We start from the raw sequence: 18213 nt of genomic DNA, 5'->3' as shown, positions 1-18213 counted from the left end.
GTAAATGACACTTTCCGGAATATGTAAGTAAAATTGCACATACTAAAAAACATTTAAAATTTTACTGTAAAAAACATTTAAAATACTCAAGTTAATAGAAAAAAATGTGATTTTTAGAATTTAAATTGTGTAAAATAAGTTACTGTAAAATCGTTGTCGCCGGCCGTGGGTTTAGGCATCGAAACCGTTAAACCCTCTCTCTTCATCTTCTCTGTCTCTCTCTGCTCCTGAGGAAATAGTTGATGCTCATGGAGTTTCCAAGCTCCAGAATATCCACAAATCTTCAAATTTCTGCACCAATTTCCTTCCTCACACGGAAAGGCACGAGATATCGTTCAACTCTGACCATACCTAACTCCAAGAGATTCCCTTTGCAACTACCGCTTTCTACAAATGTATTTCGCACAATTCCGTCGAGAAACTTCCGGATTTCAGCTCATTTCGGCAGAGCTTCTAGCCGCCAGAATTATCTGAGGAAGAAACTCACCAAACAACACAAGCAGCATCAGGTGAGTAAACACCTTCATAAATTCAATACGCATGACTCCAATTTTGAAAGTTCTAGTGAAATAACCTTGAATCTCGAGGGTGGTAGTGGCGTTAGTGACGAACCGCTTGATGCTTACGGTGAAGATAGAAAGAATGTTGATGATAAGTTAAGTCAGAATGAGGGTGTGATAGAATTGGGAAAGGATTTTAGGAAAAAGAATATAGGGGAATCTATCATGTGGAACAAATTGGAGGGTTGGGTTGAGCAGTATAAGAAGGACTCCCAATTTTGGGGCATTGGAACTGGTCCTATATTTTCTGTATTTCAGGATGCTGAAGGTAAGGTAGAGAGGGTAGTGGTGAATGAAGATGAGATTTTGAGGCGAAGTCAGGTTGATCCTCAGTTGGATAATGAAGATGAGGTCTTGGCTGAAGTTGATTTTAAGATATCTTTTGCAAAAGACTTGGCAAGAGAGATGGAGGAGGGGAGTAATGTTATTCCTAAGAATAGTTCAGTGGCTAAGTTTGTGCAATCTGGTGCTGAGGAATCGCGTTTTGTGGAAGCAGTTCGCAGTGTTGCAGTGAAGCCAGTTTCATTTCCTAGTATGTCAAAGGTTGGGGTGTTAGTATTATGTGGCTTATCTGTGGTTTGGGCAATTAGGGGGCTATTCACTGTTGGCAAGGATAGTAAAGGTGAATACACAGCTTTTGAGAAGGAGATGCTGCGGAGGAAAATGAAAGCAAGAGCGAAAGAAGAGAAGATGGTGAAAGGTAGTGTGGAAGTAATGCAGGTGCCCATAGAGCCTAAAGGCGTGTCGTTCAAGAGGCCTCAACTTGATAAAGAAGAACTTGTCAACAGCATTATTAAGGCAAAGGGGTCAAATAATCAACTGGGGATAGTGGACCAAACTTCTGAAAATGAACTTCAAGGCAAAATTGAAGAAATCAGGGCAATGGCACGGCATGCACGGGAAACTGAGAGAAGAGATGCTCTGCAAAAGTCTAATGCAACTTCAGAAAATGAACTTCCTAGGGAGGAGGAGGTATCTGTTGAAGATATTGATGAAAGGAGAGAACATGTGTCCATCACTGACACTGACACAGACGATGTTATTGAACTGTCCATCAATGGAGCTTCAGATGATAAATGTGAGACAGAGCTCCATACCATCACCCCTAATGGAAGCTTGAAATCAGAAGTGAGCTATGAGAAAGAGGTTTCAGCATCCTCAAACTTGACTGATGCCAATGTACATTCTGATGGTTCAGACCAATATAAAAATTCTCCCCCAAAAAAACTAAGAATCATAAAATCTGCCAAGGAAGCAAGGGAGTACCTTTCGAGGAAGCATCAAACACCAGTAAGGAACCAAAAAGATGATGTTGGAAACAACGAACACGCGGATATTTCTAGTCTGGTACCCACTGCAAATGTGGCATCTGGTAACACAAGCCCAGTAATGGATTTAACTGAAAAAGTACATGATCCTACCCCTACAAGTGGAATAGATGAATTTTCGTATCCATCTGAAGATTGCAGCCTGGGTAGTGAAACTCCACAAGGAAATGCGGATAGCCTAAATCATTCAGAAACATCCAGAATATACTCAGATCATGATGTTAATATCTCTAAGAAAGTTGCTGGGGTACCCGTAGATGACATCCCCAACGCAAAAGATACAAATATTGGGACTCTCTGGACTTGTAATAGCGCAAGTGATACATCGTCTTTTCTGGGGGGCATACAAAAATCTAAAGTTGATGCACCTGGCAAGCCCCAGACAGAAAAAGTGCCTACTCAGCTCAGGAACCATAAATCTGAAGATACTGCAAATAATGGAACATCAGTAGGTCTTCAAGAGTTTGTATGTGCTACTTCTGATGAAGTTAATGATAATGAGCTAGCTCCATTAGTAAGTAAGGAAAACTGGATGGAGAAGAATTTCCACGAATTTGAGCCCATTGTGGACAAGATTGGAGCTGGCTTCAGAGATAGTTATCAGCTTGCAAAGGAGAAAGCAAGTCAAGGATTGGGTTCAGAAACTGATTTGACGCAGCTTAAGTCAGATGATGTTGAAAGTGAACTTGAATGGATGAAGGATGAAAGGCTTAGGGAGATTGTTTTCAAAGTAAGAGATAATGAGCTATCAGGAAGAGATCCATTTCATCTTATGGATGAAGAAGATAAGCTCGCCTTCTTTAATGGCCTTGACAAGAAAGTCGAACAAGAGAACAGAAAGCTGCTGAAGTTGCACGAATATCTTCATTCAAACATAGAAAACCTTGATTATGGAGCAGGTAAATGGCATCTCTTATGCACCTTTCTTGAAAATATGAAACAGATCAATTAAAATCTAGCTCTATATATCTATTTTATGGCTTTGTTTGCTCTTTATTCAATATGGGTTCAAAAATATATTTGATTATCCATTTAAATTTAAGAAATACTACTAATTGCTTGCTTAAGATGGGTCATGAGCATGTTGATATAGTTGGTGGGAGAGAATCGTCTTGTGCATTAGTCTTATTTGAACTGCCAAACATGTTGCAAGTATTTTCAACAAGTATTGCAACATGCATCTCTTTTATACCATAGTACTCCATTAATTAATTACTGATTTTAAGTTTATCAATCCCGACATCCTTTCCTTTGTGATATTCTCGATATATGTCTTTGACCCCTTGAGTTTCTTTGTTAACCTCTCTTTCTTTCGCTTGTTTCGATTTTGTTATTGTTCCTGCTTTATTTTCTTTTCTAAATTTTGAGCTATATATATTTAAGCCTGGATTCGATGTTATAAAAAGCCCTTCTTCTTATAGTTCAGTAACAGAGGATAAATCATCCTAAGTTAATTTAAGAAGATGCTTTAGAGAGCAAGCAATGTTAATTTTGTTTTAGTGATGTGAGCTGAGTTGAGCCTATTTGATAAGGCATCTAATTTTTTCAATTTGATTAAGTTAGCTGTAGGAACTACCGATCCACATACTCTTCTTCCTATCTAGTTCTTAAAACAATTTGTTATTTGATTTTATCATTATTTCTACTTGAATACCAGAGACATCTTGTCTGGTTGTTGCCATTTTTTGTAGTAGAGAAGTTTTGGGTGTTGCTGTTTCTTGTGTAACTCTATAAGAAATGAGGGTATCTTTCCCTGTAATCATGTTAAAATGGCTTCGAAAATTTTCATGGTCTTGCAAATGTTTTATCTTAGAATTAATCGACTAGAAACAAATTAGACTAAAAAACTCCCAACAGCATTTCTCCACCATATTAATGATTCCAAATATTCTATGGGACTTTACTTGGCAAGTGATAGTTCAAGTGGAGATATTACGTGTTGTGGAAGATATTAGTTGATGATTTGTATTTTTACAACAGATGGCATTAGCGTGTATGATCCGCCGGAGAAAGTAATACCTCGGTGGAAAGTCCCACCTGCAGAGAGGAACCCTGAGTTCCTCAACAACTTTGTGGAACAAAGAAAGGAACTTGTTTCTGAAGGCCTTAAAAGCTCGTTTCTCTCGAGGAAAATTGCAAAAGAAGATGTTAATACATCAGAAAAACTATCTTCCCTCGAGAATAGTGCTGTGGCTGCAAATGACTCTGATCCAAGGGCAGAAGTAAAGAAAGATATTTCAGTGTCTTCAAAGACTGTAATAGAAGGTAGTGATGGTTCTATTAGGGCAGGCAAAAAACAGGGAAAGGAGTTCTGGCAGCACACAAAGAAATGGTCTGAAGGTTTTCTTGAGTCTTATAATGCTGAATCAGACCCGGAAGCCAAAGCTGTAATGAGAGACATAGGGAAAGATTTGGACCGATGGATCACCGAGAAAGAAATAAAGGAAGCAGCTGAGCTAATGGACAAACTCCCTGAAAAAGGATTCATTAAACAGAAACTCAATAAGGTGAGAAGGGAAATGGAACTTTACGGGCCCCAAGCTGTTGTGAGCAAGTATCGTGAATATGCTGAAGAAAAGGAAGAAGATTACCTGTGGTGGCTAGATCTTCCCCATGTTCTGGTGCGCATTCTATTCGTATCTTTGTGATTTATTCAAATGTTTTGAGCAGGTGTCATTCTGTTGCGTCTGATGGTATCGCACGTTCTGTAAAATTTTCTTGCTGTGGCGGCTATGTCCCTAAACAATATCTTTTCCTTGTTTGAATTATGTTGTCAGTGCATTGAGTTGTACACTGTTGAGGATGGGGAGGAGAGAGCTGGTTTCTATTCATTGGAGATGGCTGCTGATCTAGAGCTGGATCCTAAGCCATATCATGTTATTGCTTTCGAGGATGCTGGTGACTGCAAGAATCTTTGCTATATCATACAAGCTAAGATGGAAATGCTAGGAAATGGAAATGCTTTCGTCGTTGCTAGACCACCCAAGGTAATCCATAACTTTGATGCATGGTGCTGCATATGTCTCTTGATCATATTGTGCTTTTGGCAATACCCTTGTTCATAAAAGGAACATATGCGTGGATTTCATAACGTTTGACCTGTCTTTGTAGGATGCTTACCGAGAAGCCAAAGCAAACGGGTTCAGTGTGAGTGTCATCAAGAAAGGGCAATTGCAGCTGAACGTGGACCAGACGTTGGAAGAAGTGGAAGAGTCGATAGCAGAGATAGGAAGCAAGATATACCATGATAGCATCACGAAGGAGCGGTCCGTAGATGTGAACGGATTGATGAAGGGGGTGTTCGGCATCACCAAACCTACTACCAAGAGGTATAGTATCTTTTATTCTACAGAGTAGTAGTAAGGACTATAATTTTCTGTTTTTCAATTGAAAACGTATCTGCATTGCCTTGGTTGCAGGAAGAAATCGAAAAGAAAATCAAGGAGGCAAATCAAGCCTTGAAAACGCATGTATTACACTGATGACCCACAAATTAAACTTATTAATGCAGAATGTTGATAGAAAAAAGTGAAATGGCGCTTAGCAATAGAAATATTAATATTAATATTAATGATATGAACATCTATTTTTTTTAATACATTCCCCTTTGGGAAAAGAGAAACAAGCAGAATAAAAAAGGTGACGTCAGCAGCGGACGCCCTGAACCGTGCCGCGCGTGACCTCAATCGTGACCCCGCATTTCACCTTGCTCTCCACTCGGTGCATGAACACCCGCAGCACGCGAACCCTCCCCACCAGCTTCATCCGCGTCTCAATCACCATCGTGTCCGCTTCAACGGCGCCGATCGCCGCCCTCGACGGCAGCGCCAGCGGGTACTTCTGCAAATCGAACTTCGCCGACATCTTCTGCCTGCCGCGGCCGCCGATTCTCCCCGCCGGGATGAAGACGGTGCCGACCGGCTCGCCGGAGTAGACGAGCTGCAGCGAGCTGTCGTAGTGCGAGAACTCGTCGCGGTTGGGGTTGGTGACGGTGACGAATTGGAAGAACTCGAAGTTGACGGTGCCGTTGGCGACGGAGAATGTCGGGAACTGGACGGCGTTCACGGCGATCAGCGGAGGCTTCGGCTTGAAGAGGAAGAAGTAGACGGCGACGGATGCGGCGGCGATTGCCAGCAGAAACACCGTGGCGACGGCGCACGATGCTAGGTTAGTACGGCCGCTCCTCGATTTGGTAGTGTAATCGTAAGGGTTGCGATTATTGTTATTAGATCTGTGATGGATTTGAGGTTCATTCATCTCTCCAGAAGTGAAGAGAGAGAAAGAGGAAGGGAGAGAAAAAAGAGATTGTTACTTACTTTGCTAGGTGGTTTTGGAATCAAGTATTTTATGTTTAATGCAATTACTTTTTATCTAAGAAAAAAAAGAAAGCAATGATAGGGTTTGGGTATGGCCACATCGTTACTTTATTTGAGAATCTTGAATTTCTATGCGAGTTTTTCCGGTGAAAGGGTTTCTTTTGCGGCGGTGATAGTGGCGGAGATGCTGGTTCATAATGACCCGTGTGTAAGTGTGAAGTGAGGTCTCATTGCGATTTAAGTCTTTTTTCGTTAGAATAAACCAATAAGGTTTGGTAACAAGTTGAATCTTTGTCACGTGATTACTTTAACATAATATGACATGGATCCAAATTGATTGTAGGATCGTTTTTAACCACCACTATCTTGATAAGTTCGCATAAATTTTGTAAATTTTGGGAGGTAGTAGTTGGGTTTTTTATCTTTAATAGGGTAGCTTGTGTTTTGATATTTATTGTTCAAGTTGGATCTATATATTTTAGGACTTTGCTTTCGTTGCAACCTAAGATAGGATTATAAATGTTTGCTGTATATGTTAATTAAAGGAATGGAACGTGCATATTCTAAAATTGTTTCTTTATGTAGAGATATTATGTCTCCTCTTCTACATTTGCTTCTTCGACGATATGGTTTGTCTCATCACTTCATTTTAATTATTACTAGTATTTAATTTCATACACAATGAACTAGTAGGAGCCCTGCCCACCAACATCATTTTGAGCCATCCTTGATCCGCCCATGCATCAACATTGTGTACGAATAGTAGTCAAATTTCTTAATTTACACCCCAATTAAGTACGACTAAGTTGAATCGTGTTCCGTTTCAAAATTTGCTAACTAAGTTAGTCATTTTCTTTTTTGGCAAAAAAAAATAAAAAAAATAGAATAAAGTAAAGTAGGAGATGAAATAAAATAAAAGTGATTAGATGTTTATTTCTCCAAAAAAAAGTGACTCAATTTAGTTGGGACATCTCAAACGAACATGACTCAGTGTCAATTTACAGCAATAAAACCTATATATTTTTATTCATTAGTAAGGCAAACATTGGAGATGGGAAGAGTATTATTTACTTTGAGAAGAGGAACTTAAATGCAGTGCAGAGAATACTGTTTTCTCATTCAGCCTAAGTGAATACTGATTATACTCCTACTATTTTTCAAAAATAAATATGCTTAAGAACATAGGCTTTCTAACATATGTAGTAGAAAATGATGCTCCTAAAATGCTAATCTTCAATAACATCCATCCACGACTATCGGCAGCCTTCTACCCTTGTCGACTTCACTATGACACATTGACACTATGTTACCATCACAAATGAAAGGAGTTTCTACTATCACAAGAAATAGATAAATTTGAGTGTGTATTTTCCATTGATGATTTTAGTCAGCCCAGTTTAGGAATGTACAAAACAGTACTCATAATACATCAATATGATGAAGCAGACAAGTGGAATCTATTTGGAGATAAAAAAAACCTTTTCCCAACATATAATCCCTCTCCTATAAAACCTATCTTCTATTTTTCTCTCACTTATAAAAATTGTAGATACTCATATATAAATTTCCAAACCTTTAGGTATTATGCGTATAAATTATATGGGAAGAAACTTCATTTAGTGTTTTTATTGTGTTGAATGAATTTATGATCTTGATTTCATATTTTCACAACAAAATTTACACTATAATGAAGTCAATTATGATTACCAGATTCATCTATTCAATTGACATACAACATTCCCATATCTCCAAATTTGACGCCTAAATATACCCTGTTTTATCAAAATATGAATAACCACTTGAAAACATATTTGTGTATACCAACACAAAAAAACAAAGACAATTCACAAAATATATAAAAGTAGAATGAATGGGTTGTTCCAAAGCCTAAGTCTCCAAATTTGAATCAATTAATTAGGTGAGAGTAGAGCCGTAGCTTTGCAGAGGGGGCAGAAATTGTGGGCACGGCAGAGCCACCTCCTTATGCAGTGGGCGTGAAACTCATGGCGGCAATGCAGGGTCGCAACGAGCCCATGATGCAGACGCTCGAGACATATGCAGCAGTTATCCGTTTCTTCTTCTTCTTCTTCTTCTTCTTCTTCTTCTTCTTCTTCTTCTTCTTCTTCATCATCAGCAACACAATGACGCGTGTTGAATTGAGAGAGAATGTCGTCTTCATCTACGATGTCATTGTGATCATCATCGTCGCTCCCTAACAATAACATCCTCTCCAATTCAGCCACAGTTTGTGCTGCTATCTGCATTGCAGCGTGGCTTTGTTCGATTAGCTCATCAAAAGTGTAGCGTCGGATTTGGATACTGCTAGTTTCCATCGCCATCAAAACAGAGAGAGTTTACAGGAAGTTTAGTGATATGAGAACTAAAGAGTTGGGGTTTTGGGTTTAGTATATATAAGCGACTGCGAGGGGGAAATGTCAAACCTTTTTGCTTTCGAAAAAAGAAATATGGGCTGAAATATATTACTGGGCCGTGCGGGCTATATTTTATTCCAATTCCAAACCTTTTTTACAAAATCATACTGGTCTATTACTGGGCCGTGAGGAGTAATTTTTTAAAATATTAATCAACTTTCATCAACTTCCTAATTTTAACACCAATTTCCAAATTGTTAATGTGTGCTGTATTTAGATAAATATTGTTGTTGAATATGGAGTAGTATATTTCAGTGCTTTGCTTACGGTAGGATTATTAATGTTTGCTCTCTCTATATACTATTAATTATAGGAATTGAACGTACATATTCTAAAATTGTTCCTCTACATCACGACATGTTTTGTCTCATTTCTTCATTTTAATACTACATCGGATTATGCCCACAATAAACTAGTAGGAGCCCTGCCCACCACCATCATTTTGAGCCATCCTCCCATGCATCAACATAAAGTACGAAAAAATCATACCCAAATTCACCCTAATAATTAATGTTTCTAAATGTAATTGAGATTAATTAAATCGAAGGTGGCGGACATCTGCACCAGAGTTCCGGCAAATTGCATCCTAATTTCTCATATCAATTTACATCAATAAGCCAAATTAAATATTTTTATTAAACTTTACTAAGGTAAAGGTTTATTGTTTCTCCAATAGTAGAAGGAACGGAACTTCAGTGTAAAGAACAATGTTTTCACTTTTCTCATTCTGGATAAGAAAAAACATTGTTGGCCCAAAGAATTTTTAAGTGAATGATTATGTGTTGATAAAGCCTAAGAGTATCCACGATAGAAATCGGCCAGCCATAGGTCAGCCACTCTCTCTCCCTGTCACGTCAGCAGCACTAAAAATCCACCTGCCACGTCAGCATTTACTCAAATAGGTCAGCCATAGGTCAGTCGCAATAAAAATATTTAAAAAAAAACTACATTGACAGAATTAAATTTACGATTAAATTGCGGAATTAAATTTACGAGACATATACGGAAAAATTCATTAATTGCATTAAAAAAAATACATTCATTTAAAAAAATAAATTACATAATAAAGAAAAAAAACTATCGTCGTGCAGTCTTCCGTGCCCACAACTCTTCAATTATATCCTTTTGGAGTTGAATATGAGCATCCACTTGACGCATGTCGGCATATTCTTGGAGGCGGCCGACTTCATCGAGAGGTACCCCATGTCGTACGCTAGGGGTGGCCGTTCCGTGGCTTGGACCGGCTTCATCGTCATTGGCCCAACTAGTCAGTTGTACGCCTTCGTCTTCGACGATCATGTTGTGCATGATTATGCAGGCGTACATTATATCAGCAACGCATTTGACATCCTACAAACGCGTTGGACCCTTAATTGCCACCCATCGAGACCGGAGCACACCAAATGCGCGTTCCACGTCCTTGCGCGCCGACTCTGTCGTTCCGCAAAGTAGGCCTTCTTGTCATCCGCCGCGTGCCTGATCGTCTTCACAAAGACGGGCCACCTTGGGTATATCCCATCCGCCAAGTAGTAGCCCATATCATGCCGGTTGCCGTTGGCCACAAATGAGACGGCTGGACCGATGACTTGACACTTCTCGTTGAAGAGGGGCGACGAGTTGAGGATGTTGAGGTCGTTGTTCGACCCGGCTACCCCAAAATACGCATGCCAGATCCACAGCCGGTAATCAACTACGGCCTCGAGGATCATCGTGGGATTCTTTGACTTGTAGCCGGTCGTGTAGGCCCCCTTGCAAAGGCAGTCGGACAGCTTCTTCCACTCCCAATGCATACAATCTATGCCGCCTAACATCCCGGGGAACTCATGCTGCTCCCCGTGCATCCGCATCGATTCTCGACAATCTTGGGGGTAGGGCTTCGAAGGTACCGCTTTCACCGAAAATGTGAATCACGCCCTGATAGAAAAACTTCAGACATTGCAGAAAAGTCGTCTCACCGATGTGGAGGTACTCATCCCACATGTCTGCCGCGCCTCCGTAGGCCAACCGCCGATTGCCGCCGTGCACTTTTGGATAGGGGTGTGGCCGGGTCTGCCGGCCGCATCGTGCCCGAAGCGGAAATAAAGATATCGACGCCCCAAAGCGTCAACGATACGCATAAACAACTCCCTGCGCATTCTAAAACGCCGCCCGAACATGGTTGCTTGGAAACCGCGGGTCCGGAGCGAAGTAGTCGTCATATAGCCGCTGATATGTAGCTACGTGATCCCGATCAATCACTGCTCGGTGGTGGACAACCGGTGGAGGGCGAGGTACCGCCTGCTGTTCGACCTTTCGCATGTACCGCTCTAGCTCGCGGTTCATGTAGGCCTCCATAGCCTCGTTCATCCGCCGTTCGTACTCCTCGGTATCCCCACCACTACCACCACTACCACCACCACTACCACCACGCGCTACCACCCGCGTTACTCATCGCTCGATGTTGCTCTTGTACGAGAAATTTAGAGAGAGAGAAAACTTGTTAAAACAAGTGGTGCAAATGAAAATGAAACTAAAATCGCGTATATATAGGTTTTTAAAAAAAAATAAAAAAAAATGAAAATTGGCGCCTGGCCGATCGGCACGCCACAATGGCGGCCAGCGCATCGGCCAGCGCCCTCTAATCGGCTAGCCCACGCCAATTTTTACGCCGATTCTCGGCTGGCCGGTTGCAATGGTTTGGCTAGCCGATCGGCTAGCCGCTATTGTGGATGCTCTAAAGTTACAGTCCAAATTGAAAAATATGAGCCCATTTTTAAGTGGAACTTTTCCTTGGATTAAGCTTAATGCGTGATTGCTTGCGGACGGTAGTTCGGTTGGAACAAATGGCTTGATCCATATATAGTAGACAATACCCTCTATAAATTAATATTGCTAATGCTGTCATCCGAAAATTTTATTAATTATGAGAATTTAAATAATTAATAATATATTAATTTAGAGATGTTTTAACATTTATACATAAATTATCTTAAAATTTATGAGATAGTATACTCTTCTTATTATATGCACATTAGTTATTGAATTTTGATATTTTCTGATTGTCTTATGGTGTAAATTAGATTGTGATGATAAATAAATTAAATGTATATTTGTCTGTAAATTTTTGAATTTTTGTTAAATTTTAACTTTGGTTATCAACTTTAAAATCTGTATATAAATTATGAAACTATTAACTTATTTTTATTTTATAACTGATCACGATTTCAATGACAACGTTCTTCGTGCCTTTTTTTGTGGTATTATCGAACATCAACCAAAAGGATGTCACATTATAAGTAGCAAAATAACATCATATTACACAAAATTAAATCATTTCATTTGTTATACTTTATTCCCTCTTGTTTCTCTTTTATCGTTTCATTTCTTCAATCTCATTATTTTTTGATACTCTATATGTCCCGTCTAATGTGAAACATTTAAAATGAGACAGATGGATTATAACCAATGAAATTATTTAAATTGATATAATATGACATTGTTTTGCTACCTATAATGTGATGTCGTTTTGATTGACGTCCGATAGAGCAAGGTAAGTAAGTCATTAAGCTAATTGATTGCAAAATCATGTAATAATAATAATAATAGTAATAATAATTTGATTGTAAATAAGAACAAATCAATAGTTATAATTTACAAGCAGATTTTAAAACTGATATTTAAAATCAAAATTTGACAGAAATTTAGATATTTTCAAACAATTTACCCTAAATTAAACACAAATTGTAACTAACGTTCAAAGAATGCATACTCATATAGTCATGTTAATTTGAAGTTTGAATAGTCTCATTCATTATTTGACGTAGTCAAAATAAAAGAATGGTTCATTGATTTACATTATACCAAAATCAACCATGACCAAATAAAAAAAATGTTATGTGAAGAAAAGAGAGATCAACCCAATTACACTTAAAAATGCTCGACAGAATGAGTTGAAAGTTACAATCTTAGACAACATACCAAGCACTCTAGCAATCATGGAGAATCAAGTTCTATATACTATCAAAATGGCATTTTCAGCTTGGACAACAAATGCTCAACTAGAGACGCATTAACAAATTGGTTTTAACATTGCAATCATGATCATTAGTATGCATTATCAAAATAAAATGGATATAAATCACTTGCTAGATTTTTTTGGTAAGAAATTCTTATGAATGTTATGAAGTTAATATTTAAGGAGAATTAAGCAGTGGCTGATTCATTCAAAATCCTATGAAATCGATGATGGTCACTCGAAAAGAAGCATTGCAATAGATAGAACTCATCATAACTTTTTCTTGCAATATGAGACACTAAAATAAAAATAAAATTGAAAAATAGTAAAACTTAATGACACAAAAATAAAGACGCACTTACTTGCCTTGAATTTTTTTAAAAAATAACAATAATTTAGGATGCAAAAGAAAACGTTTTTAATTAAGGATAAAGAAACTTAATCTTTTGCTTTTTTTAAGGATGCTTCCATTTGCATCCTATAGTTTTTAGTTGCCGCACAAATAATGTATTTTGAAGCATTGATGATATATTTAAAAATCAAATTAACATCCTTATTTGTAATAAAAAAAATATTCTTAATGATTTTAACAAAAAATACTAACCAAAATATCGATCCTATGACGTGAGAAGCAATTTAAGTGAAGAATTCCAAACAACTTTTTTTTTAACAAATGAGTTAACTAGAAATCCAAGTTTTGAATCCCAATTCAATGGAGGATTTAAGAAGAAGACTAAATAGAGCAAAAGAAGGTGGAGGGCGGCGATTGGGCGGCACCGCGTTCACAACGGAAAGGAGAGAGGGCTCTAAGAGTGTCTACACTCTACAATAATGCGGACATATCAAGGCACAATTACAAAAAGTTATCCACGGCCACAAAAAACTTGTTCAGCCCAATGGTAGACACGCCACAGTCACAAATTACATTATTTTATCAATTATTGGCATATTTTAATTGAATTGGAATAAAATGAATAGAGTGGAATTGAATAAAAAAATGATTTGAGAATAATTATTTTATATATAGAAAAAAAAAATTCAACAATTTGACTGCCGGCACCGCCGCGGCCCCTGCACCCTATCCTTGCCGACTACTTGGCACGCCCGCGTCCTTCCCCTCCTCGGCCACCGCAGTACACCACTGTGGACACTCTAAATGAGGTGCATGCGTTTTATATTAGTGCAATATATAATTGTTATATGTCTTTTACAATCTAATTCAAATATTTTTATCACTTCCGGAGTAGTAAATTCAAAATTAAATGCTTTATTTCTAATTCTAAATATCTAATTTCATACTAAGTATCAAACACGTCATCACACAAATTTAATTCATGAACGAACGATCAAAGTGGAAATGTGCTTAATTAAAATTTGTGGTATGTATTAAGAATTTTCAGCCTGAATGATCAGTTACAGTAGTTCGTATGTTTTAATTCGAGTACATTATATTGAGATAACACTTTCTACCTCCTCCCTCAATTCTTGATTATTCGGTCATTGTAACAAAATAGAAATGTGAATACATTTAATATGAAAATGACCTTATCCTTGTCAAAACTCAAAACTGTGGACAAAAACCGACAGAAGCTTCGTCGTAATTTACAATGACGGAGAATTAAATAAGATTGTTATCAATCCGTTGAAATCCAAAATGGTAGTAGTACTATAAATTTTGAATATTCTGTAACAGAAACAAAACGGATAGTTCTTTTATAAATTAATTAAAATATATTGATTGTTTTGCCACATCACATCCACCAACCTTTTTCCCCAAGTTAAGTTTTGGGTGATTAATCCCATTGATAATTATACGAATTTTAAAATGAAAGAATAATATGAATACATATCAAACACGTTCTAATTAAGAGTTAAATATTCTCACTTGACCAATAACAAAGTTCACACTGTTATATTTTGTTTAATTATATGTACAAAATTTATCTATACTGCCACTCGTGAAAGCTAATTATTAATTATAATTTCCTCATCTTATTTTCTGAAAATTTGGTTATAAAAACTCTAATTTCGTATCAATTATTATGGTATCTAAAAGTTAAACCAACGTTAAAAATGAAACGTGAAGCAATTAGTAAAAAACAACGTACTAAAATAATTAAGTTTATGAAAATGGATAACGGCGTTAAATTAATCGTGAAAGTGAAATTCAACGCTAAGAGTTGAAGCTAAAACCGCGTTCTCTTTCTTGTTCTCCACCCAAACAAAATTTCTCTCACTACACGCACCGAAAAAAGGGAAGAAAATTCTCAATTCTCCTCTGTACCTATTCTCCATCCAATCACCGCGAAGCCCGTTGTTCTCACTCTAATTTCTTGCCGATTTAATCATCATTCTCTTTTGAGGGCGCCGATTACCTCGGCTCTTGCTCTCCGGCAAAAAACCCCCTTTTCTGCTGCAATTTTTATGAGGTGAAATCAGAGGCGCTGTTTTGATTCGATTCCTCAAGCTTCGATTCTGAAAAGTTTTATCTTTTAGCTTTTCTGTTCTTCAATTTGCATGCTTTGATTTAATGGCCAATCACGAATCCTATTAGGGTTTGTGTGGTGTTTCTGGAATTCGGGGTAGTTTTAGGTTCCTGCATTTGGGTATAGTTTTTTGTGTGAAGGTGAACGCCATGTGTATGATGAATTATTAATTATTTTATTCTTTAAGGTTTGGTAGTGTAGTTTCTTGTAGGGTTTGGGGATTCTGAGGTGAGCTTCAGAAGAATACAGAAATATGTCTTCAGCAGGATTGGTTTCCATTGTCCCAGTTCTTGAGGACAGTATGACATTTTTACCTCCTGAACATAGTCAAGAGTCGATTTTGCTATTTGTGGCAATGCCAGGCTCCAAGGTCCCAATACGGGTTTTGGAGTCGGATTCGATTGAATCTGTGAAGGTCCGAATCCAGTCCTGTAAAGGGATCTTCCGCAGGAACCAAAAGTTGGTCTGTGGTGGTAAAGAATTGGCTCGAAGCAAGTCCCTCGTGCGGGACTATGGTTTGAGCGATGGAAATGTTGTGCATTTGCTCCTCCGCCTCAAGGACCTTCAGGTTATTAAAGTGAGGACGTGTTGTGGGAATGAGTTCGAGTTTCAGGTGGAAAAGTGCCGGGATGTTGGCTATGTCAAGCGTCAGATTGCGGAAAGAGAATCGGAGCTCATTGAGGATCATGAGGTGTTGCTGAATGGCAAGCCGATTGAGGATCAGAGGTTGATAAATGACATCTCTAAGGATGATACAGATGCTGTGATACATTTGTTTGTAAGGAAATCTGCTAAAATTAGGGGGTCTCCAGTGGGGAAGAACTTTGAGTTGTCAATTGTTGTACCACAGCAGAATGATGTGGTTAGTGAACGTAAGGCCGATCATTATGTGCCAAGGAAGGCCCCTGAAAGAGTATCTGTATTGGAGCCTGTAATTATCAACCCAAAGACTGAGTTGCCTCTTGAGATTAGCCAAATGATAGATTCTACTAGGAAAGGATTGGAGCAAGGTAATTATCCAATCAGGTCTGTGGAGGGCACAGGAGGTGCATATTTTATGCTTGATCCATCCGGTACTAAATATCTATCTGTTTTTAAGCCAGCAGACGAGGAGCCTTTGGCTGAGAATAATCCTCGAGGGCTACCCTTATCGGAGGATGGAGAAGGGCTGAAGAAGGGAACAAGAGTTGGGGAGGGGGCACTAAGGGAGTGTGCTGTCTTTTTACTTGATCATCCAAAGAGTGGTAACCGTTCTTTCTCTGGTGAGATTAGGGGCTTCGCTGGTGTTCCGCCTACTGTATACGTGAAATGCCTGCATGAAGGTTTTAATCATCCTGGTGGCGTTTCTATCAAGACTGGTTCGCTGCAAATGTTCATGGAGAACAATGGAAGTTGTGAAGATATGGGGCCGGGTGCATTCCCGGTAGAGGAAGTTCATAAGATTGCAGTGTTGGATATGAGGATGGCCAATGCAGATAGACATGCTGGAAATATATTAGTAAGCAAAGGTGAAGATGGTCAAACTGTGCTCATCCCGATTGATCATGGATATTGCTTGCCATACTCTGTAAGTCTCATCTACCTTTGTATACCATTTTTATATACTACTGTGACTTGTTTTCTTCAACCATAGATTCATGCTATATGTTGCATAATAATGTATATTGTGATTCTGTTAAAATGTCATACTACCTCCGTCCACGAAAATTCGTCCCGGTTTGACCGGGCACGGGTTTTAAGAAATGTAATGGAAAGTGAGTTGAAAAAGTTAGTGGATTGTGGGTCCTACTTTTATATATTAGGAGTAGTTTTATAATAAAATGTGAGTAGGAATGTGTTAGTGGAATATGAGGTCCACTACCAAAAATGGTAAAAGTGAAATGGGACAAATTTTGGGGGACGGACGGAAATGGAAAAGTGGGACAAATTTTCGTGGACGGAGGTAGTAATTTTTTGTGTTTCATGCTTTTAATCTGGTTGGGATCTTATGGGGTAAAATTCACAACCACAGCATGTTTCTGCCAGATATATGTAGCACTTTTATTGAGAGAGTTTCATTTCATCATGATATGTTGATAAATGCAAAACCGATTAGTTTGTCATTCAATCCTATCAATCACACAATCTGATCTCTTTCTTTCATCATTGTAGTTTCAAGATTGCACGTTCGATTGGCTGTACTGGCCTCAAGCTCGCCAGCCTTTCGGAATGGACACCCTTGAATACATAAGGTCGATGGATGCAGAGAAGGACATTGCCTTGCTCAAGTTCTATGGATGGGAGTTACCGAATGAATGTGCTCGTGTACTACGCATCTCCACTATGCTTCTGAAGAAAGGCGCGGAAAAAGGGCTCACCCCATTTGACATAGGCAACATGATGTGCAGAGAAACAGTGAGGAAGATCTCTGTCATTGAAGAGATTGTGGAAGTAGCTCTCGATTCTGTCCTCCCCGGGTCGAGTGAAGGTACCTTCCTCGACTGTGTTTCGAGCATCGTGGATCGCCACCTTGAGGAGTACAAATAACCCTCGTCCACTAAGAAAGTTCGGTACATATGCACACTGTGTTGGTTGTGAATGTCAATTCCTTCGAATTCCCAAGTCAGGGGCTACTCTTTACCTGATTATTTTTATTACTTCTCCATTCATTCAGTATTAACTGGATCCTGTTTTTAAGGGCTTTAGTAATTTGGGGATTCTTCTGCCCTTGAAACATAATGAATAAGAATCTCTTTTTCAGAATTCATTTGTTTGAGCTTTTCACAAAGGGTTTCTATACAAATACATACTCTGGACATGAGATTTAAGAAATTGATAGTTAAAGAGTTAAATGAATAGATTAAAGTATGATTGACAAAAAGGTAGAATTGGACAAAGAAAATAAAGTAAATGAGAACAAATGAAGGAAGAAGAAAGTACTACGTTATTTTTTGTTGAAAGAATTTGATTAAGAAATTGATAGTTAAAGAGTTAAATGAATAGATTAAAGTATGATTGACAAAAAGGTAGAATTGGACAAAGAAAATAAAGTAAATGAGAACAAATGAAGGAAGAAGAAAGTACTACGTTATTTTTTGTTGAAAGAATTTGATTCATT

The 18213-nt window shown here is 38.3% G+C and overlaps 3 protein-coding genes across 4 annotated transcripts; 2 read left to right on the top strand and 1 right to left on the bottom strand.

The window, feature by feature from the left end:
- The first annotated feature begins 158 nt into the window (after positions 1 to 158).
- Positions 159 to 6243, top strand: LOC125221907. 2 transcript variants are annotated; one of them, XM_048124236.1, is made up of 6 exons: positions 159 to 509; positions 819 to 2787; positions 3869 to 4509; positions 4666 to 4875; positions 5000 to 5217; positions 5308 to 6243. In XM_048124236.1, exons 1-6 carry the CDS (start codon positions 243 to 245, stop codon positions 5348 to 5350), a joined length of 3348 nt encoding a protein of 1115 aa, XP_047980193.1. In that variant the 5' UTR covers positions 159 to 242; the 3' UTR covers positions 5351 to 6243. The 2 variants fall into 2 exon arrangements, with proteins under 2 accessions (XP_047980193.1, XP_047980192.1); XM_048124235.1 differs by having other exon boundaries at positions 159 to 2787.
- Positions 5429 to 6375, bottom strand: LOC125221908. Its single transcript, XM_048124237.1, has one exon. The coding sequence runs from the start codon at positions 6143 to 6145 to the stop codon at positions 5534 to 5536; it is 612 nt and encodes a 203-aa protein (XP_047980194.1). The 5' UTR covers positions 6146 to 6375; the 3' UTR covers positions 5429 to 5533.
- Positions 6376 to 14838: 8463 nt separating this feature from the next.
- Positions 14839 to 17862, top strand: LOC125221973 (phosphatidylinositol 4-kinase gamma 4-like). Its single transcript, XM_048124334.1, has 2 exons — positions 14839 to 16683; positions 17268 to 17862. Exons 1-2 carry the CDS (start codon positions 15370 to 15372, stop codon positions 17640 to 17642), a joined length of 1689 nt encoding a protein of 562 aa, XP_047980291.1. The 5' UTR covers positions 14839 to 15369; the 3' UTR covers positions 17643 to 17862.
- The last annotated feature ends 351 nt before the right edge of the window (positions 17863 to 18213 follow it).

The sequence above is a fragment of the Salvia hispanica genome, chromosome 4 (assembly GCF_023119035.1).
Source record: "Salvia hispanica cultivar TCC Black 2014 chromosome 4, UniMelb_Shisp_WGS_1.0, whole genome shotgun sequence".
Taxonomy (NCBI): domain Eukaryota; kingdom Viridiplantae; phylum Streptophyta; class Magnoliopsida; order Lamiales; family Lamiaceae; genus Salvia; species Salvia hispanica.
This window is presented reverse-complemented; position numbering and strand designations above follow the sequence as displayed.